The 27955-nt window shown below is 38.7% G+C and overlaps 1 protein-coding gene across 1 annotated transcript; it reads left to right on the plus strand.

The window, feature by feature from the left end:
• Nucleotides 1-5830: 5830 nt before the first annotated feature.
• Nucleotides 5831-27719, plus strand: IFRD1 (interferon related developmental regulator 1). The gene is made up of 12 exons (XM_047094585.1): nucleotides 5831-6150; nucleotides 10164-10268; nucleotides 10421-10505; nucleotides 11289-11413; nucleotides 12991-13148; nucleotides 16078-16128; nucleotides 16210-16388; nucleotides 16475-16583; nucleotides 20880-21014; nucleotides 25045-25173; nucleotides 25568-25663; nucleotides 27409-27719. The coding sequence occupies exons 1-12, from the start codon at nucleotides 6060-6062 to the stop codon at nucleotides 27496-27498; spliced, it is 1353 nt and encodes a 450-aa protein (XP_046950541.1). The 5' UTR covers nucleotides 5831-6059; the 3' UTR covers nucleotides 27499-27719.
• Nucleotides 27720-27955: the final 236 nt, after the last annotated feature.

The raw sequence follows: 27955 nt of genomic DNA on the forward strand, positions 1-27955 counted from the left end.
GGGTAAGGAGAACTGACTGAGGATTTTAGGAGAGAGGGGTCAGTAGAGAAAAAAATTGATTTTGATTATGTTGGGTATGAAGTATCGGAGGACATCCAAATGAAAAAGTCCAATGATAGCTCTCTCTTCAAAGAAAAGAAAATCCATACATATGCTGTTGCCATGCAAAGCCCCTTCAATACAACCTGTGATAAACATGGTCTGCATGTGTATATTGTAGTATTTACAGCTCATTGTCCTCTTTTCTCATAGCCTTATACTGTATTCTTGATATTAGCACAACTTCGTGAGATAAGCAACATTCTCTTCTTAGAAGACCTTTGACAACCTTATTATCTTTTATTTTTTTCAGAAATTTCATTAGACTAAGTGTATGCAATTTCAAAACTGACAAACCAAAGAAATGTCTCCTACATAACAAAAAGAAAAAAAGGCAAACAAAATATATTTGGAAACTTAGGAGCTTTAAGTAATTTTGCCACTGTATCTCTTCTTAAAAGAAAGAAACAGGGACTTCGTATTTAGCGTGTTGCATTATCACCATTCCTGGCAATAAAACAAAACTTGTAAAACTGTTAAGAAAGCAACATAACCTAAAACATAACAAGTGATAATGCATTAAAAAATTATTTGATTGAGGGGTGTCTGGGTGGCTCAGTCGGCCTTTGGCTCAGGTCATGATCTTGTGGATCATGACGAGCCCCACGTCGGGCTCTCTGCTCTCATCACGGAGACTGCTTCAGATCCTCTGTCTCCCCTCATCTCTCTGCCGCTCCCCTGCTTGCATGCTCTCTCTCTCTCTCAAAAAATAAACATAAAAAAATTATTTGATTGAATAACATTACTATTTGATAATACAATTCTGCTATTGCCTAGAAATATCAGAAAACTCTAAATCTGCCAAACAAACAGGCAGTCAGAAATAGTAGGGGTCAAAGGACACCAAAAAAAGGCTGAACAAGGCAAGACTGTGCCCACATGGGCCCGTCCTAGCGGAACAACATACATAACCTGTGGCTCCTGGGAAGAAGCAGTCAGGGCCCCATGTGGCCCAGGTCAGCCAAGGACAACCTTGGAATCAGATGGGCCCGGGTTTCAATCACAAACTATTTGATAATGGTACAACGTTGGGGAACTGACAAAACCTCTCTGAGCCCAGTTTTTTATCCACAAAGTGTTAAAACTGATCTGTCATGCATACAGTGTAAGAAGTATATAAGATGTGAAATGAACCTAGAATTAAGTGTTCTTATTACACAGACATACAGACACACAGAAGGTAGGAGGAAACTTTTGGAGGTGATGGATATGTTTATGGCATTGATTGTGGTGATGGTTTCACTAGCATATACATACTTCCAAACTCGTCAGGTTGTATCCATCAAACAAGCACAGCTTTTTGTATGTCAATCATACCTCAATAAGGTGGTAAAAAAAAAAAAAAAAAAAAAAGGAAAAAACCAGAAAAGCACCAACAGCAGAGTGGACTTCTGATAATTGTTAGTATCATCCTTTCCCAACTTTAGTTTCTTTCTCTTTAAGAAAATTGCCCAGATACAGAGGAAATTCACTCCCTCACCGAATTAAACAACTACCGTCTACCAGGGCCCCTGTGTACAGATGGATAGGTTGTTCCCTGATGAAGGGAGAGAGGGGGTTAAATTCCAGCTCATTATTACTCATCAAGCTGGGTGCCCTGGCCTCTAATTTGCACAAAGGTGCTGCACGTGCTTGTAAAGCTCTGGTGTCTGATTCAGTAATGATGATCTTGGACTTTGCCCATTTTGTGTCTGATGGGGAAACAGACAAGTAATCAAGAATTATAATACATATAATTACTGCTGTTCTAGGGAACAGCACTATAGGAACATAGAAGAGAGACATTTAAATCTGACAGGGGAGGGGAGGGAGGTCCAGGATCTGTGACTTAAAGGATGAAGGGAGATTGTGGAGAAGGATGTTTCAGGCAGGGGAGTGACATTCAGTTATTTATCCATTTATTTGTTCAGTAAACGTTAATTGAACATCTACTAAGTACCAGTACTGAAGATACAGCAGTGAGTAAAACAAAATCTCTTTTCTTATAATGCTAACATTGTACTAGAGAAAACACTCTACAAGAGAAAACAATAACTGAACTTGAGAAACCTTAGGTGGTGAGATGTGCTTTAGGAGAATAACATAGGTGGGGTGGTGGTAGGTGGGATAAGGGGGCTACCTTAGAACAGAGAGTAGGGGAGGCCTCTTCAGGGATGTGTCACTTAAGCTGAGATCTGAATGGCAATCGTGGAAGCTCAGGGGTGAGGGAGGGCTGTCAGTCTTAAGGGGGGGATAAACTTTGTAGTCTGAGGTGGTAAAGAAGACACTTTAGGCAATGTGCCATAGTGGGCAAGGAGTGGGAGAGGCTTGGAAGCTTGAGCATGATGAGCTCTGAGACCTGCCAGGGGTTCCATGTGGCAGAAGGGAAGGGACTGTGTTGTTAGGTGTTGAGAGGTGAGTTGGGAGAGATAGGTAGGATCTAGGTTATGATAAGTCTCAGCTGGATCTGGGAGACATTTAATTCTGCTTAATGCCATGCAAAGAATCCCAAGGAAGCCATGACTAAAGACATTCAAAGAAAACCTTTTATGTTTATGCCTTCAAGGGAGGTTTGAATACCCAAGTCTTATTTGTGTTAATTGTTCTTGAACCATATTTCTCAGGATATAGACCCCATGAGAGCTTAGAACTCTTCTCAGGTGTGCCGACAAATTCAGATTAATTTAAAATCTATTTTTACAACAATGAGTATGCTTACCATGATAGTGATATCTGTTAGACACAATGTTAAACTGAGTAGTAGGTTGTGTTTTTTTAGGAGGAGGATACATCTTACTACTGGTAAGAGGTGAGAGACAGCACATAATGTCAAGTTGGTAACAAATATGTGATACTTGTTAGAACATGGGAAGACTTTGTCTCATAGTACATGAAGAACACACTGCTAGATGCCTACTCTACATCCAGGATCTCCCCTTCGTTCTTATCGACAGAACTGCAGTTTTGATTGTCAATAACTCCAGATAAAAAACCTTGTCTTCGAGACTCCCTTTAGGTCAGGGACTGTCAGGTGACAAAAGTCTGGCCAGTGAGACCTAGGTAGAAATCCCCAGGGAAGGTGTTCTTTCCTGAATAAACAGGCAAAGCCTGGCTAGGAAAAAGCCCTTGTGTCCTGGGTTCCCCTTTCTTCCTGCTATTTGTAGTCATTTGGTGACTCACTTAATGTTGTATGGAGTCTCATAATTTCTTTAAATATGTTGTAAAACCAATATGTTAAGGACCACTGTGTAATGAGGACAGTGACTAAATCTTCTTGGTATTTGTACATATCTGAGGTAACTATAGATATAAAAATATATTAAGATGATTTTATCAAAAGTTCTTCTTGGAGTTCGTAATTTGAAAGTTATCTTCCATGCATGTAATATATCTCCCTTTTCTTGAACTAGAGAAATCTAGTCAATGATTATTTCTTAACCATTCATTTAACAGACATTGACTGTAATTACAAAGATAGCACTTCTTTATATGCCATGAGGAGTAGGAATAATGAAAACAAGGTTCTTGTTCTTGGAGACCTGGCAATTTTATTAGATGACAGATGTGTTCACCACTAAACGTAAAACAAGTGTGTGTATGATGTGGCTGGGCCTGCCCAAGAAAAGCCTGTAAGTGGACTTGAATATGGATGCAGATAAAAGGAAGATGCCTCACATGCAGGCAAAGTACAAGTTCAAGGTCTGGAACCTGGACATCAAGCCTGGGTAATGGGCTCACACTGTAGCAAGATTATTGCCTTATGTGTAGTATTAGTTGTTTCCAGATGATGGAGAGTCTGGGTTTATAAAAGTTACGGAGTTCTGTGCTTCTCCAACCTAGGGTCATCTCACTCAATGTGCACCCAGGCCACCAGACTTCAGATGTGTAGTCATCGGAAGGGAAATTAGTGTGAGCTATGTCCACCAACCTGCGTCCTTATCTGGTTTACAAGGTCTGTGTAGTTTACTTGCTGCTTCAGGGTTAAGCAAAATGAAAGCTACCTTGAATTCTTGCCCCTTGAAGAGCATCTTAGAAAAAGCTGTGTGGCCTGTGGTGATATAATTAGTGGCAACAGAGCATTACAAAGAGTGCTGAGAGTTGTGAGGAGGAAGAAACAATTCTGGTTAGAAGCTTCGTGAAGGAGGTGGGGGATTTGAGCTACACCTTGAAAGATGGCTAAAATTTTGTAAGGTGAAGGTGGGAGGAAGGACGTTACAAGAACATGGAACAATGTGAAAGAGAAAATGGAGATAGGAGAGCAGAGTTGTGTCCTGGAAATGACCAGCAAGAGCAGTGTGGCTGAAGAACAGGATGTGTATGGGGCAGCAGTGAGAGATGGAGCTGGAAAGGGAGTCCAGGCCAGGCTAAGAGGGTTGGCATTTAACATATTAGTAATGGAACCAAGGAATGTTTTTGAACAATTGTTAAATTAGTGAATTAGTAAGACAGGGATACATAAATAAATCTGGCAGCATCATCATGCACGAAACCTTGGTGAAACAACTGGAAGATCTTTAAGTGTCCAGGTATGAACTGAGGCCACGTGTGACTGGAGAATGGGTCATGAATTTGAGTTTTATTGTAAAGCCCATTGTTTTGGGAGGGCATTAAATGAGAGAGGGGAACCATGTATGAAGTTGAGTTTTTTAATTTGGACATATGGGAGGATAGTAGTACTGTGAACACACAAAGGGCAGACAGGAAGAGGGAAACAGTTCTTGTTTTAGTGATACTGGATTGAGGTGCAGGTGGAACATACTGGTGGAAATGTGCTACAAGCAGTTGAAAATAAGAGGAGCTCAGGAGAGGTGCAGTGGGGGATGAGTCACCTATATTGAGGTGAGTCAGTGAGTTCGGTCTGTCATAAGCATGACAATAACAGGTCGTAAATAAATAACAAATGTAACAAGGAAGACATATCTAGGACCACCTTGGAAAATAAAAAACACTGCAATATTGGTATTTATAGTTTATGTTTGTTTTACCAGCTGTTACATTCTCAGAAACCAGACTGACCTGGCAGGTATAATTGTTAAACGACACATTCTTGTGTAGAAATAGGACTCCTGCGACACTGAATCGCCAGATCTTTCTAGTCTGTAATAGAAGAAATACACAAACTACACGACTAAGTAAATTAAAGCACACCTTTTTTGGAGGTGCACACAGCCCTGAACCACAGCTCAATGATAGATATTGGTGATCGCTAAACGAATCCAACAACTAAAACCTTGGGGGTGTTCTCGAGCAGGGGTATGGCTGTGCCCGAGCGAGACTGCAGAGAAGCAGGGTAAAGATTAAACAGAAGAACTCAAGCCTCTGAAGAAAGATGAGCTAAGCTGATTGCGTGGCTCCCAGTTGGAAGCTGGCCGTCGTCATCATGCATACTCGCTGCATTGCTCATCACCCGCGATCAACTCAGTCTCTTCCAAGGCGGGGCTGCTGGGAAGCAGGGGAGGGGTCATGAGTTGGGAGGCAAGCCCGTTGGGAGGAGACAGAAGGCGAACCCCTCCCCGGCCCCAAAGGCCTACTACATTTCCCAGAATTAAATGCGGTAGCTAAGAGTCACTCCCTGGGCGCTGCCGGAAGACTTGCGACATGGGATTGGTAGTCAGGATCCGTCAGCCGCCGGAGGTAGGACTCTGGTCGGGAGATCTATACGGATTGGTTACTGGGTGTTCGAGTCCTGCCCACATATGGTGACGACAGGCGGCGGTCTTGCTACTTAAGGCGTCGTGGCCCAGCCCGCCCCGCCTTAGCTCCCGCGCTAGAGAGAAACATGTATCGTTTCCGATCACAGCTCTTCACCGGGATTTCTGCTGCTGCCACCGCCCACTCTTACCCCCGCCGCTTCTCGCCTCTGTTGTTAGCTGAAGACTCGCCTCTTAGCCGCCCGCCGCACAGACGCACGAGTAAAAAGTGCAGCTCCATCGGCTGATCTTTGCTAAGCCCTGAGTTTAGGCGGCACCGGGCGTCCCACGATGCCGAAGAATAAGAAGCGGAATACTCCCCACCGCGGTGGCAGTGGTGGCAGCGGCTCAGGGGCAGCTGCAGCGACGGCGGCGACAGCAGGTAAGGGGGTATCCCCGTCGCCGGCATCCCAGTTGCCGGCCGGACTAGCGAGTCTCTTAACCTCGGGCAGCCTGGGATTTGTAGTTCCTTCCCTTTAGACATGTGTGTTGGCTGGGCGCTTTAGTTGGCTGGCGAACTACAATTCCCAGCGTGCCCTGGCGACAGTACCTCGCGCGATTTGGATCTGGCTTTCGAGCCGAACTCAGGCACCGGCCATGGGGGCGGGGAGGGGGCGAATAGGTCCTAGGGTCTGAGAGTGGGTCGGAGTCCGGGGTGAAGGGTTGCTGGGCGGGAGAGGCACTGTTTTCAGAAGCTGGTGCTTGCTCTTCAGAGCTCGCCCTGACGGAGGGTGGGGCCGAGTTAGGATTTGCGTCTGGGCTGTCAGTGGTCGTCTTTGACCCCCCGACTCCAACATGGAGTTCTCGGGAATGCTAAACGTCCGGCGGGTTTGGCCGGGTTCTTGCGTCACGAGGCCTGGACCCTGAGCTGTGGGGCCGACGTGACGCAGAGGCGCACGTGTGGCATCCCGTTCCGCTGCCTTCCTGGGCATCCCGCGTGTCCCATCTGGCTGGGCGCAGGCGTAGGAGGCTTGGGGCCACTGTCCCAGCCTAGGCTCTATTCCTACCCCTGACTGGCACCTGCAGAAATCCCGAGCCCCCTCCTCCTCTTGTGGCCAGACGGTCCAGGCGACCTCCTCCCCGGGGCAGAAGTCGCGTTCTCCTTTGTGCTGCGTTCTATAGGTTCTGTGCTCTGAGGCCGGAATAGGCGGGGTGGCGAGGAGCTCTGATTGCAGTTGGCCAAAAGTTTAGGTTTTTGTGTTCTCACAGCAAAGGTGAAGCTTTTCCTGAATGGGTAGATGCTTCAATGAATTAATGATTCTGTGCTACTAACTATAGGGGTAAGAATAAAGGACTTCAAAGCGGAAAGTCCTACGAGACACCACTGAACTCAAGTCGAGTATCAAGTTAAACTGGGTGAAGTCAATTTTTTGATGGAGATTTTGAAGTTAAATACTGGAATATTCTCAGACATTATCCCATCGGAACTACCAGCAGTTATGTATTTGTCTAAATAGAGTTGCAAATCCGACCCACAGAATGATATGCCTTTGTTCATTAGTGAAGAGCCCAATTTTCTTGTTAACAAGAAGGGTGATTGGAAACTAGCATTTAAAGCGCTTTCATATAGGATTTATAGCAGCACGAAAACTCGTGTTCGTGTATTAAATATTTAATAATTGACAATAGGAATGGATTGTTATAAGTGCAATTTTTTTCTTCATATCGCTCTTTATTTTGATTGTATCCGTTCGATATTCGTGAAATTCATTTTTGATCAAGATGTAAAGTACAAAATTAGTTTGGTGTGGCATATGATTGCTCTGTGTCAGTTGAGGATACTTCTGTACTCTTCTGTTGTTAACCTTTTCCTCCTCTGAAGTAAATCTGAATTCTGTCTGGAAGGCCCTTATTTTATTCTCCTTTAAGCTTGCCTTTTGTTGATGGAATAAATGGTGCAGAGCTGCAAGCCAAAGTCATTTAAAATTTGTAACGATGTTACTAATGGCTTCCTTGAATCGTAAACAAACCTTTTATTCCCTGTGAAACTTCCTGTCTAAGCTTCCTTTCTTCCTGGTACTAACAGAATAACCTCAAGTGGCAGTGGGGGATTGCCTTTCAAATTTTACCTCTAGGCTGTTTCCTGATCTTTAATCAGCCTGATTATTTTCAGTTAAAAAAAAGTATATTTAAACACTGAATTTTAGCATGTTGAAGTGGGAAAGAATTCTTTGATTAGTTTATAAAACTGTTCAGGTTTTGAGTGTCTTTGGAAATTTACTCTAGAACTTGTTAACTGTGCTCACCTCTGATAAATGGAGTATGCAGGTGGGATTTACTTTTTTAAAACCTTAATTTGATACCATGTGAATGTATTACTCAAGTGAATAAATAATAATCGAATAGAAGAGATAGAAAGTTGTCACAAACTTGTACTAATTTATAAGCCACTTACTTATTGGTATTTTTTTTTTTTAAATTTTTTTTTCAACGTTTTTTATTTATTTTGGGACAGAGAGAGACAGAGCATGAACGGGGGAGGGGCAGAGAGAGAGGGAGACACAGAATCCGAAACAGGCTCCAGGCTCCGAGCCATCAGCCCAGAGCCCGACGCGGGGCTCAAACTCACGGACCGCGAGATCGTGACCTGGCTGAAGTCGGACGCTTAACCGACTGCGCCACCCAGGCGCCCCTCTTATTGGTATTTTTAAATGACACCTAGAAGAGATGGGATTCAGATGAGATTTTAACATGTACAACTAAAAGATAACCAACTTTTCTATCACTTTAATTGGTTGTCCATTTAAATTCTTTCTAAGTTCATGCAAAGTTCTAGGAAGCTGATAAAATTGACAAGTATGCATACTTGTTATAGCACTTAATTTGAAGAGAGCATTTTTTTTGGTGAAAGAACAAAACCTTGTAAGTAAGCCCCCTAAGAAATAAGGACTATATGTGTCTAGAGTGCTACTTAATTAAAATCACTTGGGAACACAGGGTGGGTGAGTTTGATCTAGATATCAGGCGTTCATACACGGTTCTTTTTCTTGGTTTTTCTTTAACTTCTCTTTCCCTGGAGTCTTGGAAACTGATTGAAACTTAGAGAAAGTGGGGTAAATGTTGTATAGGAATACGTTTCTTGGCAGTTTAGAAATAGACTGAATATGAAAAGGAAAAAAATACGAATTGTTGAATAAATGTTAGTATTATTCAGATGACTCTCAACCGTAGCCATGACTTCACATCATGGAGACAATGAAGATAGATCCAGAAATAGAGAATGATGTCATAGATCCTTGTTTATGTGTTTGTTTATTCCTGCCGTAAGGACTCTGATTAATATGTTGTGGTATCTTGGCTTCACTGCTTATTCTTTATGCTTTCCTACTTTGATTGGCAAAGTTTATTCCTTCGGGATAGCAAGCAAATTTGAAGGCCGCTTGCTACCTTATATTGATTTAAAAATCAGGCAAATCTCTGTTCTGGTTAAAAAAAAAAACTCTAGAAAAAACCCTAAATTTAGCAGTTTTAGTTAGAGAGGATTTAAATAACAACAACAACTTTTCTTAAGGTGGTACATTTCTTGAACATACACACCTGGTGATGTTTGGTGCAGTCTTTGATTTTACTGATAAGGGAACTTGGGCTCAAAGAAATCAGGTGACCTAGAGTCATTTTGGGGGCAGAATTTGGGATGTAGTTTGATTCACTGCTCAGTGTAATTCATGATTGGGCAGTACTTTTATTAATATCAAATTCCTGCCAAAAAAACCCCACTTAACTATGGATTTATTTTTTTTTTAAGTTAATTTGAGGAGAGATCCTAGTTTTAAAAAAGATTTTTCTAGTAACAGCCCTGATGTTTTTAAAGTGTTGGATATGTTAACCTTTATTTAGAGGTGAACTATATAACAGGCTTTTATATTAAATATCAAAATTTCTATTTTACTTCTGTTTTTCCCTCTTAACTCGTTTTCTTTAAAACTACCATCCCTTAATGTCTTAATTCTTCCTCATGTGTCAGGTAACCTAAAAATTAATCCATTTACCATGTTTGTTTACTGTCGTATTTGTTCACTAAGCTCAGTCATTCTCCTTGAAAAATATACTTTTCTTATTCTTATGATCTATGATCTCATACTCTTTCTGGATCTATTTTCATCGTCTTCATGATTTAATGTCATGTTTGGAAATAGTTTTTTCGTCCATAATACCAGTTTTTGACATTTCTGAAATTGATGTAGATTGTAAACAGTTGGTGGTCTGAAAAACAGGTGAATTGACTTATTTTAGGAATATTTTAGTATGTTTTTTGTAGTATAATCATCTCTTCACCTAAGAAAGGTTGGGTTTTTATTAATGGATTTTTCCTAAGTAAATTTTTAAAATTCCCAACTTAAATATTTGTATATATGGCAACACAATCATCTCCTTTGACCCTCTTTTACTTAATAGGTGGCCAGCATCGAAATGTTCAACCTTTTAGTGATGAGGATGCATCGATTGAAACAATGAGCCATTGCAGTGGTTACAGCGATCCTTCCAGCTTTGCTGAAGATGGTATGAGTTTTAAATTTAAATTTGAAACTTTAGATAAAGGATGTTTTAGGTGGAAGAATTCTTACAGCTAAAGCATACTATCACTGTTCCCCATCTGCTTTTTTTTTTTTTTTTAACTTAAATTACAATGGTTAGTTTATATTATTTCTTAGGACCAGAAGTCCTTGATGAGGAAGGAACTCAAGAAGACTTAGAGTACAAATTGAAGGGATTCATTGACCTGACCCTGGATAAGAGGTAGGAACTACTGGAAACTCTGTTCATTCTATGTCAGGGATTCTGGCCAGCCACCATGTATATTGTATGCACTTCTCTGAACTTCTCTGATCTTGATTTGTTTACTTTGGATGTTTTAATGTTTTTTGTTCCTTTGGACTTCTAATGTGGATAGGAACATACCAGTAGACTTTAGATGGACTCGGATTAGTCATACTAGCATAATAGCACATAACTGTATTTGATTATAATTGAAATGGATTCATTGGATTAACAGTTAATTTTCAGCTTGAAAGAACAGCTAAACCCGGCTTTAAGCCTCTTGTCCACTAATTTTGTTGCCTACGTGAAAAATAGCAAAGCTAAATTTTCTTATTTCATAGTAGTTCTAAAGCTGACTTACAACACACAGAATTAAAAAGCGCTGGAGATGCAGACATGAACTCTAGACTTTTGTAATAAAAGTGTTAAAAGAAAAAAAAAGTGTGACTTTACTTAAATATGTACTACAAGAGAACATGTCTTGCACATTGAAACTATAAAATATTATATGGTCATTTAAACTTGTGGTTATTAGATGAATAAGCAGAAAAATGTTATATAAAGCAGCTTAAAATCTTTGTGTAATAAGATGAATTGTATATGAAAATTAAATTATTGAAAAATGGTTAGAGCTTGATGACAATTAAATAAGAAAATGATTTACAAATGTGTCAATAGAAATGTAGAGGGGACTAGTGGAGTTTTTGTAAGTCATTGACCTATGGTACACTCCAGCTGGATCTTTGATTTTGTTTTAAATAGTGCGAAGACCAGGCAGGCAGCTCTTGAAGGTATTAAAAATGCACTGGCTTCAAAAATGCTTTATGAATTTATTCTGGAAAGAAGAATGACTTTGACTGACAGCATTGAACGCTGCCTGAAAAAAGGTACTGTCCTTATTTTTGAGTCAGAGTCACAGAACTAAAAAGGAATTTGCCACCTCTTGGCAGTAACCTTTCTTAATGGAAATAGAAAACTGGCTCACTCTTTTAACTTTAGGTGTCAAGGAATACACACTATGCTTATTCAAATTCAAAATGAGACTTGTTAGAAACTGTTTTTATTTATGTAATAGGCAGCTTAACACTAGGATTGTGGTGGATTGTCATCCTTTTTTTGTATTGCAAGAAGTGATTGCCATTCTCAAAGAAGAAAGCCTTGAAAGCTTGTGTCAGATGTCAACAAAAGCCATTATTAAAAAAACCATCCCACTTCATCTTTCTGAAATTAAAAAAGTATTATAATCGCGTAGCTCATTTTCCCTTGCATGCACTTAAAACATCAATCATACCTGCAGATGACATCATTTTCAGGATATTCCTTGGGATATTTGAATTCCAGAACTTTGTAGTAGAGATTCTGGAATTCATATTGTTGTAATCCTAGAACTTTTAAGAATGAAGAGAGACATTAAAGATTAAATCTAGTATCACCAGACTTCAGCTTTAGGAACCACCAAAATTAAAAAGACTTGGGGCTGCCAGCTTAATTATTTTGCCAAGTGAGGACATTGTGAGGATAATGACTCTTTGTTAACAAAATATTTTTAGCGCCAGAATGTGGGAAGCCCACATGCTCTTTTAAATTGAGTGAGCTTTATTAGCTTTATGTCTTTGTTTTTCTCATTTTACCTTACGTGAAAGCTTTGTCAATGAATGGGTATTTAGAAACCTTTCATCCATTCCACCTCTCTCATTGTACAGAATAAAAGGCCTAGGAAATGGGAGATTGGTCTAAGGTTATATAACTTCTTAGTGGTATAGTTGATAGCAGAGCCCACTTTTCTGAGATGTTACAAAGGCTTTTATAGAAGTGTTTACATTGAAACTGTTTTCTTATAATGATAGTTGGATTAGATGACTTCTAAAAATTCCATTCCAGTCTGCTTATTTTATAATTTTTTTGTTTGTCAGGTAGTAATTTGCATGTAAAATCTGCCCAAACCCTTTGGTGTCTGTAGTTTTTGTATGGTTTTAATCCCTTGTTTATTTTCAAAAAATTGGGATGGGGCGGGGGGGACCCTGAAGGTTAAGGCTTTCTCACGGGCTGTGTACATCTGAAATGCTTCAGAGATTAATGCAGGGGCTACCTGAGCACAGTTCTGTGAGTACATGAAAGGTTTGGAAGGTCAAATCAGCTGAAACACGTTATTTTGTAAAACAGAACATGTTTTGTTATAGTACTTGCTTAAGATAGGTATTGATCTCCATTTTACTGCTGACGAAGTATGTTTTGAAAATAAGTCATTTGGCTAGTAAGTGGTGGATCTAGGATTTGAGTGAGGTCTGTTCCCAGAGTTTGAGCTCACTAGGGTGCTGCTCAGGTCAAAACTTGGAACGTACTATGGGTTTTGTAAATGGTAGATGATATTTTGGAATTGTACAGATTTGGGAAATGGCTATCTTAATGAGTTAGTCTTCTCAAAGTAATTTTTTTCACGGTTGCACCGTTGTTTTTTCTGTAGGTAAGAGTGATGAGCAGCGTGCGGCTGCAGCACTAGCATCTGTTCTGTGTATTCAGTTGGGCCCTGGGATCGAAAGTGAAGAAGTTTTGAAAACTCTTGGACCAATCCTAAAGAAAATAATTTGTGATGGAACAGCTAGTATCCAGGCTAGGCAAACTGTAAGTATGTGATTTTTTAGTTTATAAATTTATCTAGGCGTGACAGCCAGTTTCTCTGATGAATGATCTAGGAAAGTTAGACTTTTTAAACTAGCAGGTTTGTAATTAACATTTTATTTTCATTTGTCTTTTAGTTTGAGTGAACAGACTTAGCATAACAATTGTTTTCTTAAATTTTCTTTGATGCCATAGAATAGCCCAGATAGATTTCTACACCTTTGAAATTGAAGGTCATACACTAATAGGGAATACTATATTGAGTTACTTAGGATGATTGAAGAGTAATTTTGAGGGGTGCCTGCATGGCTTAGTTTGTTGAGTGTCTGACCTCGACTTGGGTTTGAGCCCCACATCGGGCTGGCTGCTGTCAGTGCAGAGCCTGCTTCGATTCTTCTGTTCCCCTCTCTCTCCATCCCTCCCCTGCTCTTGCTTGTGCTCTCTCTCAAGAATAAAACATTAAATAATAAAACATTAAAAAAAATTATTTTGGTTGGAACTTAAAGAAGTGATCTAACAGTGTTTATTGGGTGGTTATTTTTTACTCTTAAGAAATGTAATAGGTGTTAAAAAAAATTGGCTTGGTGTGGCCGACAAGTCCTTGTGAAAAGCTGAATGCTCTATTTCCATGGGTGGATTTGGGTTGATGTAGGAATCTGTAACTTGTGAGAGCCTCATCTAGTTTTCGGGATTGAAAAACTTTCATTCTCTAATTGTTTGAAATTTATCACTTGTAACAGTTGACTTTAAATTGTTTTTTTGTTTGTTTGTTTTTGGTATGCTTAAGTGATTATCACAAACATCTTTCTGAGTTTAGAAAGTAGATTTGGATCTTAATGAATCTTAAGAATCTTAATGCATCATAAGAATTTAATCTTAGTAGATTTGAATCTTAAGCTGTTTTCCTAACAAGAGAACCAGTTCAAGTTTTTAATACTTTTAAGAGTGAGTTTTCAAGCTTTCTCTTTAATATTAAAGTAATTGACATTGATCTTTATATCAGATAAACCCTGAAATCTTGGTGGCTTAATAAAAGTTTATTTCTTGCTCATGTCACTGTGTAAGTAAGTAGTCAGAGACCCTGGTTATCCACCCTGTGGCTCTGCCCTACCTTTAGGTCCTCCATATGGCAGCTATGGTGGCTGGAAGGGGAAAAAGAGAACATATGCTCAGGCCAGAGCATATCCCTTTAGCGGCCAGTTCCTTGGTCTACCAGCTGTATGGAAGCCGGGTATAGTGAGGCTGTTGCCCCCAGAGGCAAAGAAATAGAATTTTGGTGACTTCCTAGGAATCTCTGCTCTTCTAGCATTTAGTGATCCCAAAATGGCTATATCGGCTTATGCTGTTGACATTCTTTGCCCCCTTTTTGGGTAGTTTCATGCAACTTTTAAATCATGCAGGACTGGAGAGGTGTTTTTGAAATGTTTGACAGAAAACCCTGTTAGGTGGGTACTTGTAACAATGTCTTAATTTTCATCATGCCTGAGTTTGTTGTCATTTTTTTAAAAAATATGCTTGATGCTTGCCGTGAATTAAAAAATTCCTTGACAATTCTTATATTAGCAGAGGGATGTAGGCAGTTCTAATTGTTAATATACCTTTTTTCTCTTTGAGGCAGCGAAAGGAGAGATGGGGCTTGGCCTGTGCTGCTTGCTCAGGACAAGGGATTACAGATTGAAAGTTTTTGTTACTGAGAATAATACCTAGATTACTTTTTAACTTTAGCAATGTCCAATTTTTACCAGGGTGAAATAATGAAAATAAAATAGTGACACAAAGCAGATTAATGCCACAAGTGTCCTTATGCTACCAGATCCAAACTAACTGAAACCTGGGTGTGCGAATGGTGACTTTAAAGACTTAACGCTTTAGTGGCACTTGGAACAACATGAGAATTTTAATGAAAACGTGGAGAAAAGGGAAGTGAACAATAATAAAATGTCACAAGTCATAAATTGTTTTCATATGATCTGTTAGAGCAGTGTTCTGAAAATTAATGGTTCCCATTTATGCTACAAGCACATGGTTGCATATGTTTTGTCTTCCAAGTCCATTTTATTTATTTATTTTTTTTTAATTTTTTTTTTCAACGTTTATTTATTTTTGGGACAGAGAGAGACAGAGCATGAACGGGGGAGGGGCAGAGAGAGAGGGAGACACAGAATCAGGAAACAGGCTCCAGGCTCTGAGCCGTCAGCCCAGAGCCTGACACGGGGCTCGAACTCACGGGCCGCGAGATCGTGACCTGGCTGAAGTCGGACGCTTAACCGACTGCGCCACCCAGGTGCCCCCCAAGTCCATTTTATTAAGTAACTTTACCTTTGAGGTCCTATATCGTTCCTTTTTCCCCCCTAACAAAAGGCAGTGACAGGATTCCTGACCGCTTTTCAGTATACTTGGAAAACAATGGGATCTGAATTAATGAGATCCTTCTTTAAGCGGAAGTTCAAGGAGAGTTATTAAACTGGAGATTTCTGCTCCTACTGTGCTTATTTCTGGAAAAATGATTTCTTTTGGAAGCTTTCATAGTAGAGTCTACGTAAAAACAAATGAACATAAATGGTTTTAAAAGCCTTGTAACAAACTTAATGTGTTTTAAACGTTTTTAGTAGAGTAGACTTCTTAATCTCCAATGTGCAAACTTCATCTCTTTCTTTGAGTTGGAGTTGGAAGTTTGAAAACTTTCTGCTGGATTAATGGAAGAACTGAGAGAAAGAGAAGAACTTAACCATACTCTCAGTTTGGTAGCATAGTTTGAGCTGAAATCCACTTCCCTTAACTCTTGATTCTATATTCTCTCTTTTTATACTCTGCTTGGGAACATTATAGTCATGTAGTTAAGAAAATTTTCACATTGAATTATAAAAGCAGGAAGATACAGAAATAGTAAGAAAATTACAAACATTAATGTCTATATTTACTTTTTTTTTAGTGTGCAACTTGCTTTGGTGTTTGCTGTTTTATTGCTACAGATGACATTACTGTAAGTAGAAAACCTTTGACCCAGTTATTCGCTTGTTTCAAATTTAAGATGGTTACCTTATTTAATGTTCTTATGCATTAGGAGCTGTATTCAACTCTGGAATGTTTGGAAAATGTCTTCACCAAGTCCTACCTCAAAGAGAAAGACACTAATGTTATTTGCAGCACCCCTAATACAGTGCTTCACATCAGCTCGCTTCTCGCATGGACATTATTATTGACCATATGCCCGATCAGTGAAGTGAAGAAAAAGCTTGAGATGTATGTATTCTTTGTTTCATATTTTATGAAAACATACATTGACATGATTGGCTGTGTTCACATAGTAACGACTAACTGTTTTTTAGGCATTTCCATAAACTTCCAAGCCTCCTGTCTTCTGATGATGTAAACATGAGAATAGCTGCTGGTGAATCTTTGGCACTTATGTTTGAATTGGCCAGAGGGATGGAGAGTGTAAGTATTTGATGAATAGAGAAAAAAAGATTATATTACAAGGACTGTGATTCTATCATTATCTTCATAATTAAGAGTTAGATGATAACTTCGGAGTATAGCCAGCTTGAAAACCAAGTGATTGATTGCCCTGCTTCTTGGCAGTGAAGAGCATAAACCAGTAGGCGTTGGTAGAGCAACATTTGAGCGTTATTGCACTTACCCTTGCTGTCTATAGAACTCAAGTTTAGGGGCACTTTTACCATGGAGAAAGTTGTTTACTACAATCTGTTTGGAACTGCTTGGATTTCTCAGGCACAGGACACATTCAGGTGATTCAGGCATGGATGCCTTATAATAAATGTCAGACAAGTGGATGAAATACTAAGTCAACATAGGTTTGGGATCAGATAAATTTAATCATTGTTGTTTAACTTCTCTAAGCCAAAGCTGGAAACAAGCATGGACCTTTAGACTGGGACATGTGCTTTGTAGTTCCCCATCCACTGTCTGCTCGTCATGTTGTTACTCAATTTGGCTGTCAAAGGTATTTTGTGATAGGTGACCAGCTTTACTGGATTGCCTGATACTGTTCTAAGGTTAGCGTTAACAGCCCTGTGTTCCAGGAAACCTCTCATCTCTGGCTAACTGGGATATTTGGCACCCTAGTTTGTATCCCCTGTTGTGAACCTTTGGTTACTTACTAGGTGCTCTTTAATGTAAAGACAACAACTATACTTCTGGAATGAAACCTTTTCTGGAATTAAATGTGTTATTTAATAGTGAATAATTCCAAATAGGATTAATAATATCTCTGTCGCCTTTGTTCTTCACATTTCATTCTAGTCCTGTGTTTAAAAATAATGTTTAGGCTTGGAGCGCCTGGGTAGCTCAATTGGTTAAGCATCTAACCTTGACTTCAGTTCGGATCTTGCACTCATGGTTTGTGTGTTTGAGCCCTGCATCGGGCTCTGCACGGACATTGCGGAGCCTGCTTTAGATTCTGTCTTTCTCTCTCTGCCTCTCCCCCACTTGCTTTCTTTCTCTCTCTCTCTCAAAAAATAAATAATAAACTGGAAAAAAAACCAAAACAATGTTTTAGGCTCTTAAAACTTCTATCTAGGAAGTGTCTTTGTTAGGCTTCCTCTAACCTCCCCCCGCCTTTTTTTTTTTTTTGAAAGCTAGCAGGTAGAATGGAAAGAAGCTATTAATGCTGTCAGCGAACGAATGTACTTAGGAGAAATTGGACTCAAGCTTAGCAATCAATTTAATTTTATTGAGCTACTTAATGGCTCCTTAACCTCAAGGCATAGAAGCCAGATGTCCCAGTTTTTTAATTTTCTTTTACTCTACTGGCTATAAGTGGTAATTTCTTTGCTTTTTCCTTTGAAGTGTATCTTAAAAGTAAAGTAATAATACAATTTAAATTATACATGTTGGATTTTTTAAAATAATTGTGTAAACATACATTAATTATTACTCACATATCTTCTTTGTTCTCCGGGTTTGATAAATTGTAGGAGATACAGAGAGCTAGAACTCAGGTCAGATTAAACATGTTTGGATAAGTCCCTATCTAAGGACAAAAATGAACTGAGTTACAGAATAGAACCTAGTGTTTTGTTTGCTACTTTTGTTAAGTAAGCTTTTTGAAAGTGAGTTTGTGGTATTGGGTTGGAGTAGATGTAGGGCATTCAAAAAATTAAACCAAGTGTTGATGAATACATAGGCTGATTTAAATTGTGGTTTTAGTAGCAAATGCATGGCATGGAAATATTCAGAGCCTTTGCTAATGGAAGTTTCCATGGGGAATTAGAAATTGTGAGAGCTCTCTCTCTAGTTTATTATGCATATTTGCTCTGTAACCACATAGGTAGGTGTGTGCTCTGGAGCCACACTCCCAGGTTCAAGTCTCTTTTCTACCCTTACTAGTTGGATAATTTGGGCAACTTCTCTATGCCTCAGTATCAGTATCTTTAAAATGCAGAATAAAATAGTAATTACCTCATAAGGTTGTTGAGAACACGATAGGTACAGTATAAGTGGTAGCTATTACTGTTAACTCTTGATTAAACTGAGTATTACTTCCCCTCTCTGGCAGTGGTCTAGTAGTGGCCTTTTAGGAGCTCTCTAGAATAACTTACAATAAGACCAAGACTGTTCACTAGGCAGAGTTACAGATCTTGGGAGCCAAATAACATGCTGACCCTGGAAGACATACCAAAATATAGCATAGACCTTCCTTGATTCTCCCATTTTTATACCCTGCTTAACCTGACAAAGGAAGTGCTTCAGGAGAGAAACAGACACACACCTTTGTGTGATCATGATTCTGCTATTTTCTTTTTATATTTGATAGGAGTTAAAGTGTTTGTTTGTACCCCAAGAGTCCCAATTTTCATTTGTCCCTGGATATATAGTTTACTATATAGTTATCCTAAGCCCCAATAAGTTGGCTTTCGGATGCTGTTTATGGACTGTTTTTGTTCTATATTTTCTTTCTTTTTAATGCCCAAATGTTTCGGAGACATTTCCCTACAATATTTAACATTTGTTTTTTCCAAGTTAGTACTATATTGAACTCAGTGATTGATACCGTAACTAGATTTTTATCGGTTGCAGAGATCAATTACAGTGGGATTTCTTAACGTCTGTATGGTTGGTAGGTTGGGCTGTGTAATTTTCTGTTGGAAAGAGGGTGCGGGTGCGGTCCTGTGCATTTTAGGATGTTTAGCAACATCTCTGGCCTGTACTCATTAGATGCCCGTAGCAACTGCTCCTTCCTCAGGTATGACAACCAAAAATGTCCCTGGACATAGCCGAATGTCCCTGGTGGGTCAGACTAGCAGTGGTTCTCAGTTCTTAAAACAAGTTAAGTTAATATCTAGAGTTTTCTTAATTTCGTTTATTTTCCTATATGTATTGTAAGATTTTCCATACATTTTTCTTTGAGAATACTATAACAGAATGAGTAGCCAGTGAAATGAGTAGGAAACTTCCAGTGTCTGAAATGTACTTGTTTCTACAAGTAAAACTTTATGAAAGCATCACATTCATTGGAATTTATATACATAGAGATAAACATGACTTTCATCTGTTTTAATAAAACCTCATCAGCTTTGGTAGTAGATTTTCTAGATGCAAATCTTAAGGTATTGTTCCAGTTACTCAGACATAGGAGGTTGATTTGGAACATTTGAAGAAAACTTGTTGAAATAGTTAATAATACACAATCTCTAAAATAGTGACAATAAGAAAATATGTACTTAAAAGTTGGGGTATCAGTTGTAATTTTCCACCAGTAATAATAAATTTTAAATAATAAAATTTCTACCAGTTTAATAATCTTTTTAATTTTAGACTTTAAAAGAAATTGCATTTATGCTTTTTAAGCTTAAACAATTATATATACAATTTGAAGAATATCCAGAATAAGATCTACTTATTTTAATAGAACAAGTTAAATAATTATTATAGCTAATGCAAAAAAATATTAAACAGCCATTAATAAGTGGAACTGGAGATTGTTTACCTTCTGGCTTCTCTAAGTGTCTGCTCTAATTTTGGTCAGCTAAATAACTTTGAATCATTTTTTAATGTGTTTATAAAATGTACATAGGGAATAAAAACACTCAAAGATACTTCTTAAAAGTATAGCCATTGTTAAACTATAACAAGGAAACACAGTCAAATCAGGACAGTAGCAGATAGTAATACATTTTGTGGCTTTTCTTCAGAAGGGATTAAAATATCTTCTTAGCTTGAGTAACTTAAGTACATGAGGTGTACACCTGAGTTAAATGCTTGCTTATTTGAAAAATGAAGAGTAAATAAGAAATTAGGTGTTTTAAGCGTTACTGATAGCTTGTACTTTGGGAATAAGAATATTTGGAATTCTGGGATTGTGTGCTTTGGGGACTGAAGAGCCAAAGGATAGAAGCTGTGTTGATATTTGTGGTATCTGACTTCCACTGAACTTTGAAATCCCAGGAATGTCTTGAATACGGTAGGAACACAATAAGTATGTGTTGACTGTATCTGGATATAGTTGGGAGGGGAATGTTAATTGGTTAGTGGTAGTGTATCATCTTGTAGTCACCATTTCTGGATTAAAATTTTCGCATGATGCTATAAATGTGTGAACGTGTGCCTGTGTGCCAAGATCTCTAAAGAGCTCCGAGATGTGTGGTGCTCCTTTTACCACTGCTGGGTGATTTCCAAAGTGGACTGTTCTTTGTTAGCGCTAGGAAAGGTTGGGGTGGTGGCGGCGGGGGAAAGGAACCCAATAACAAACTAAAATTGTATTTCCTGACCCAGGACTTTTTTTATGAAGACATGGAGTCTTTGACTCAGATGCTTAGGGCTTTGGCTACAGATGGAAACAAGCACCGTGCCAAAGTGGACAAGAGAAAGCAGCGGTCCGTGTTCAGAGACATCCTGAGGGCAGTGGAGGTAGGTCTCTCAATGCTACAATGCCTACTCATTTTGAATGAGATCGTTTTAGGCTGAACTTGGCAGTTGGGTCATTTTGTTGGTTGAACTTCACCTTTGATCAAAATAGTTTCCTCATTTTAAGCCTGGAGGGTATTTTTAACAACATATATATATTTTTTAAACAAAGGCAAATTTCATTTTGATGCATAAAGGTACTTTTTTCTTAGTTTAAAAAATACAAAGTGTATTTCCCTTTGTTGTACTTGTCATCATTTAAACAGTGGTGCTTAGCACATACATATTTAGTACAGTGTTCTCTGTGAATAGTGAATTATTGCCTACCCGTCAGTACTTTTAAGCAAAGACCTTTGTATTCTGCCTAGGAAGCCTAGGTGCTAAAATAACAAAACCCAGCATTTAAGTAATGTTTTAAAATCATCCGATACTTGAGTACCTTCTACAGTCTTCTAACCTGTTTCAATCTACCTGGCAAATAAATTGATTTAGAAACCTTCAGGGATTCGAATAGAAGGCACAGTTAAGAGGAACTGCAGGTTAAGGGCAGTTTTACTGTGGAGAATACCAAAGTCATTAACATTTTCTTTTATTCCTTTTTTTTTGGTTTGACCAGGTAAGAAATATTTCTTGCACATAAAGGATAAATATCTCAGGTTCTTACTATCCAATAGGGCAGCTCATTTAAGAATAAGTGTGTCACCAGAGTCTTCAACCTGGCGTGTATATGAAAATTTAGAATGGTAATTAAAAAAAATAAAGATGCTAAGATCCCATTCAGGTCCAGTTTTGAAATATTCCAGTGATTCTCATGCATAGCCTGCTTAAGAATTTTGTTCATTTTAATCCAAGTAAAACTTAGGGTATAAATTAGTATAGAGATCTTCAGGGATCTATGCATTTCAGTTAATGCTAACTCTAATTACATTATAGTAATATTTTATATTTACTCTGGTTTTTAGAATCTGAAAAATAAAAGCCTCCAAGCTCGAGCAGACGTCTATGTTAAAAATTGATCCTTTTGATCGTACAATTTTAGTGCGGTGGTGTCCCCAAATTAAGCAAGGCATTTTCTTGAATAACTACAAACTACTCCTCTATTTGGATAATGTCACCGCCAAAGATAAGATAATGGTGTGTTCTATGTTTTCTGGATTAGACCTGATGTCAGATTTTCTGTCTTGATGCATCCTTTCTGGATCAAAGATTGTAAGGCTCAGCAGGATTTGAGCAGACCCTGTTGACAAGCCCCTCGGCCTGAGCAGCCACAGCACGCAGCACTGATTGTCCTAAGACACAAGCCAGATCGCAGTGCACACCAGCCTTAACAGGCCTCTCATGTGCCCCCCACCCCTGCCCAGCACCTCCTACAAGTGAAAGCCCTTTCTTTGCCTCATAATTCTTCCCTGCAGTGCTCTCCCCTTAGGCCTTCTCCACCCTCCCCTCTCCACCTCAGGATTTCGCTTCCTCCCCTGCCCTTTGCCTGGGTTCCCTCTTCTCCAGCTCTGCTTCACTCTACCTGCTGAAGAAAGGTCTGTCCTCACAGCCTTGCTAAGTGTTCTTGTTTCTTAACTTTCACTGGAACCCAGCTTTCTCTGAAGGACCCTGCTTCCTTGATGGATCTTTTATTTATTTATTTTTTTTAATTTTTTTTTTTCAACGTTTATTTATTTTTGGGACAGAGAGAGACAGAGCATGAACGGGGGAGGGGCAGAGAGAGAGGGAGACACAGAATCGGAAACAGGCTCCAGGCTCTGAGCCATCAGCCCAGAGCCTGACGCGGGGCTTGAACTCCCGGACCGCGAGATCGTGACCTGGCTGAAGTCGGACGCTTAACCGACTACGCCACCTAGGCGCCCCTTGATGGATCTTTTAAATGAAGCTGATTAAACTGCTGTAGAGGAGAGTTCTCCATTTTAGGTGTGCTTGTTGCTGCCCATCCTTTCTTTTCATCTGGAAATCTTTCTTTAAGCTCATGTATGTCTTAATCAGCAAGCATTTAATACGTTAGGTGCCTTGATACAAAGTTTTCTTATTTCTGTTCCATTATAACACTTGAGCAACACAGTTATTTTTTTAAGGAAAAATGGAGACCAAAGGCAGAAAGAACAGTAAGTAGCACAGCTGGAATTTGAACCCATTGTACTGTGCCATCAACAGGGCCACATGCTGCAGATAGGTCAAGTGAGAGAGAGTGAAGGAAGTGTCCATTGGATTTGTCAATTCGGTCATTGGTGGGTGACCTTTATAAGAGCAGCTTCAGTAGAGTGATGTCAGGAAAGCTTGACTGAAGGGGATTGGAAAGTGAAGCAGTGGAGATGTTGTGTTTTGACTGTTCTTTTTTTTTTTTTAATTTTTTTTTTTTTAACGTTTATTTATTTTTGAGACAGAGAGAGACAGAGCATGAACGGGGAGGGTCAGAGAGAGGGAGACACAGAATCTGAAACAGGCTCCAGGCTCTGAGCTGTCAGCACAGAGCCTGACGTGGGGCTCGAACTCACGGACCGCGAGATCATGACCTGAGCCGAAGTCGGCCGCTTAACCGACTGAGCCACCCAGGCGCCCCATTTGACTGTTCTTTTCAAAAACGTGGCTGTAACTGGAAGGGGAAAGGGTTGATCACTGGATCGTGGGAGGGTTTTGTTGTTTTGTTTTGTTTTACATGCTGGGTGTTTTAGATGCTCCCTTTATGGGAGAAGGAACCAGTGGAGAAGGGAGCATTTTAAAATACAAGTTTATAATTTTAGTTTGAGGGTATGATGATAGATTGAGAGTATGATGTAAGGAGTATGATTTGCCTTGAATCGGAGAGATTTAGGAGAGGATTAGGTTATGATGCAGATGAGTTTAGACAGAGCTCTTTCCTGGTGTCTCAGTGTTTCTGAAATGAGAAAGGCTGAAATAGTAGAACCCTGTTTTTTCAGTTGTTGTGACAAACCAGGCAGTTTGTGCTTCACAGACATGCTTTATCTTACACTTCTCATAACTCTGTGGTATAGGTATTGAAGGCTCCACTTTACAGGCAAGGGAACAGACCCAAAGGGGTTAAATTAGTTGCCAAAATGACAAGCCAGTGAGTGGCACACCCATGTAAGTCTAGATTTCATGTTCTTTTCTATCACATTATATAATGTGTCTGCTGAGAAGGAAGGGGGCTAGGTAGATGTCAGGGAGCTGATTGGAGTGGTCAAGTTCCATCTCCTTTGTTCTGTCCCTGTGGTGATCAGCTGTTCTCTTCCTAGTTACTCTTTCATAATCATGATTCATTAAAGAATGGAGCAACCCGTTTTTTTTCATCCCAAGTTCTGCCCCTGTTCTGGGTGACTCCTCCCTACATTTGGAGGGCCCTTTCCTGTATTTGTTTCAATGGTCTTTACTTCCATTTCCTTTATTTCCTTGATTCACTAGTTTCCCACTCATGATTGTACTTTAGAAATTGTCTTCTGGAAAAATCGTTCCATCTCTGAAGTCTTAAACTCCATTTGTTAACCTCTCATTTTTTTAGTAAGTCTGCTCTGAGACCCTTGGAGCCCTCTTGTTAGTGGTACTCTACTTTTTGGTTGGTCTGTTATGTCAGTTCCATTTATCTTCCCTTCCTTCCGTTGACCCCCGCTTCTTCTCAGTTTCACTCCTGGTGTGTGGGGCATCTTGTCTTCTGACTTGTCTTGCAGCATCCTGCTCCTCTCTCCCCACCTCACCCTGTATTTGTAGACCAATATAGATACCTGATTTTTTTCTTCAAGTTTGTTGAGTGTTATTGAAATTTAAAGACATTCACAACAATATGGTTTTGCCAATAGTATTTATCCGAACTTGGTTGTGCCTTTAGGTCTACTATAAATAGACAAGTTCTGTACCCTTATATTAGGATAATACTTGCTAGTCTGTTCACATCTCAGGGGTGGAGGTATCGGAGTTATCAGTTTAAACCATATTGTTTACTTGTAAATGTGTCTTTAGAAATTGTGTTTCTGTAGGATCTTGTGAAGCCATCTTAATTCCTCTTAAAATTTTTGGTTCTTCTGTTGGCTAGGAACGGGATTTTCCAACAGAAACTGTTAAATTTGGTCCTGAACGTATGTATATTGATTGCTGGGTCAAAAAACATACCTATGACACCTTTAAGGAAGTTCTTGGTTCAGGAATGCAGTACCATTTGCAGGTGAGTGTGAGTGACCTCTTTTCTGTATGTTTGTTTTGAAATTAGGGAGCATTTTGGAATGTAGTTCACTTAATGGGCTTTTGAAGTTAGTTGGATATGGAGATGCTTTCAGCATGATACAGAGCTGCATTTATTTTTTTTAAAGTAGAATTGATAAGTAGGCAACTTTTTGGTGGAGCATCTGTAAGTTTTGTAGACGACTTTTGCTTATGTAACTTTCTTGGATTCGAGGCATTGGAAACAACTTAGTCTCATAAAGAGGAAAATAAGTGACCCAAGTACTTATTTATAAGCTCCACATAACTTCTATTAATCAGATTTCACTTTATGTAGTAAAAAAGAGCTGATATTTGATAATGAGCCTGATTTTATTTACCTTTCTGTTTTACCGAAGTCAAATGAATTCCTTCGTAATGTATTTGAACTTGGACCCCCAGTGATGCTTGATGCTGCAACACTTAAAACCATGAAGATTTCACGTTTTGAAAGGGTAGGTTTTGTTTTTGTTTCCATCAGAACTCAATGCATCAAAGAAAAGTAGACCGAGGCTTTGATTCTACCAGGTGATAGGTATTTAGCGAAGTCTATGGGCTTGTAGTGCTTTATGATGTTTCAGACACAGAATAGCTGTATTAAAATTGTAGACACTTTATTTAGAGTATCAGGAGTTACAATGAATAATTTTTATCTATAATCCTATTAGCACAGAAATTATTTTCCTTTCTTGTTTTCTTTTATTCTGTTAACTTTTTATAGTTATGAATAAGTACACAGTATCTTTGTATCAGATAACTAAGCCTACTTAGTAAGTACCAGATTCATTTTGCAAGCTGAGAAAACAGGTGCTCAGAGAGTTTGTAACATTAAATACTAATTAATGTAATTTCACTTAACATTTACAAAATCCTTAATTATATTTTTATGTTTTTATTGAGGTGAAATTCACATAACCTAAAATAAACTATTTTAAAGTGTAGAATTCACTGGGGCGCCTGGGTGGCTCAGTTGGTTAAGTGTCTAACTTGATTTCAGCTCAGGTCATGATCTCACGCTTTCATGAATTTGAGCCCCGCATTGGGCTCTGTGCTGACCGTGTGGAGCCTGCTTGGGATTCTGTCTCTCCCTCTGCCCCTTCCCTATTCATGTGTGCATTCTCTCTCTCTTTCTCTCTCACTCTCAAAATAAATAAACATTAAAAAAATGAAGTGTACAATTCAGGGCATTTAGTATACTCAACAATGTTGTACAACTGTCATCTCTGTTTAGTTTCAAAATATTTTCATCACTGCAAAAGGAAACTTATATCCATTAAACATTCCCTTCTCATCCCTCCCTACCCCCCCAAGCTGCTGGCAACCACTGATATGCTTTCTGTCTCCATGCATTTACCTATTCTGGATATTTCATGTAAATAGATTCCTAAAACGTGACCTTTTGTGTGACTTTTTTCATTCAGCATCATGTTACCAATGTTCATCCATATTCTAGCATGTCCCAGTGTTTTAGTACTTTTTGTGGCTGAATAACACTCCATTGTGTGGATACACCACGTGATTATCCACTTATCAGTTGATAAACTTTTAGCTTGTTTCTGCTTTTTGGCCATTGTGAATAGTGCTACTGTGAACATTTGTGTACACATTTTTGTTAGAGCACCTGTTCTCAGTTCTTTTAGGTATATACCTAGGAGTGGAGTTGCTGGGTCATAGGGTAGTTTTGTGTTTAACTTTGTAAGGAACTGCCAAACTGTTTTCTACAATGACTGAACCATTTTGCATTCCCACCAGTAGTGTATGAGAGTTCCAATTTCTGTATCCTTATCAACACTTTTTATTCTGGCTTTTTTTGTTTTATAGCCATACTAGTGGGTGGGAAGTGCTTAACTATATTTTTATAGACTATAGTTAGTCATTTTTATAGCCACATAATTGATGATTAGGTATTTTAATATTAATATCTTTACATACATTTCTCTTTTGAATCCCTTCTTGGATGAAATCTTTACATGGGAATACAGGGCTGGATTATGACTCTTTGATATGTACTGCCAAATAACCTTCTAAAGTTATTCTATCATTTGTAATTGTTTCCAGTAATGAATGAAGGAATGTAGCTATTACACACACATTTGACAACATTTTTATGATTTTAAAATGTTATGATTTTAAAATGTTAAAATACAAGAATATTTTAAGCTTTAGTGATTCACTTGTATTTTCCTTTCCTTCATTTCAGCATCTGTATAATTCTGCAGCCTTCAAAGCTCGAACAAAAGCTCGAAGCAAATGTCGAGATAAGAGAGCAGATGTTGGAGAATTCTTCTAGATTTTTGGCACTTGAAGATCACTTTCTAATTTTTTTTTTTTTTTTTTGTAATTTCTAATGTATTTAAACTAGAGATAGTTTTTATCTTGGGTTAACATAGATGGCTTTTGTAGCAGGGGTTATAATTTAATGTACAATATTGCAAATGGTGAGTTCTGGTTATTGAATATTCTCTAAATATAATCAGTAAACATAAATAAAGTATTTGTAATGCTTGGTCATTTCTATTTATGAAGAGCAAAAATATGTTACTGTACTTGATTTCATAATGAGGAAACCTATGACCCAAGTTTAAATTTCTTATACTGTAGTTGTCCAAAAATATTGATTATAATGTTGTAAATATACAAAGTACTTAATATACTAGACAAGTGAGTTTTGGATACAGTTTTGGGAGCTAATTCTTTTAGAATTCTGCTATATTTTAATTATTAAATGGGACCTAATCATTTTAGTT

The sequence above is a fragment of the Lynx rufus genome, unplaced genomic scaffold (genome assembly GCF_022079265.1).
Source record: "Lynx rufus isolate CCGP_SWC_20201006 ecotype Redwood Valley unplaced genomic scaffold, mLynRuf1.p SCAF_4, whole genome shotgun sequence".
Lineage (NCBI taxonomy): Eukaryota > Metazoa > Chordata > Mammalia > Carnivora > Felidae > Lynx > Lynx rufus.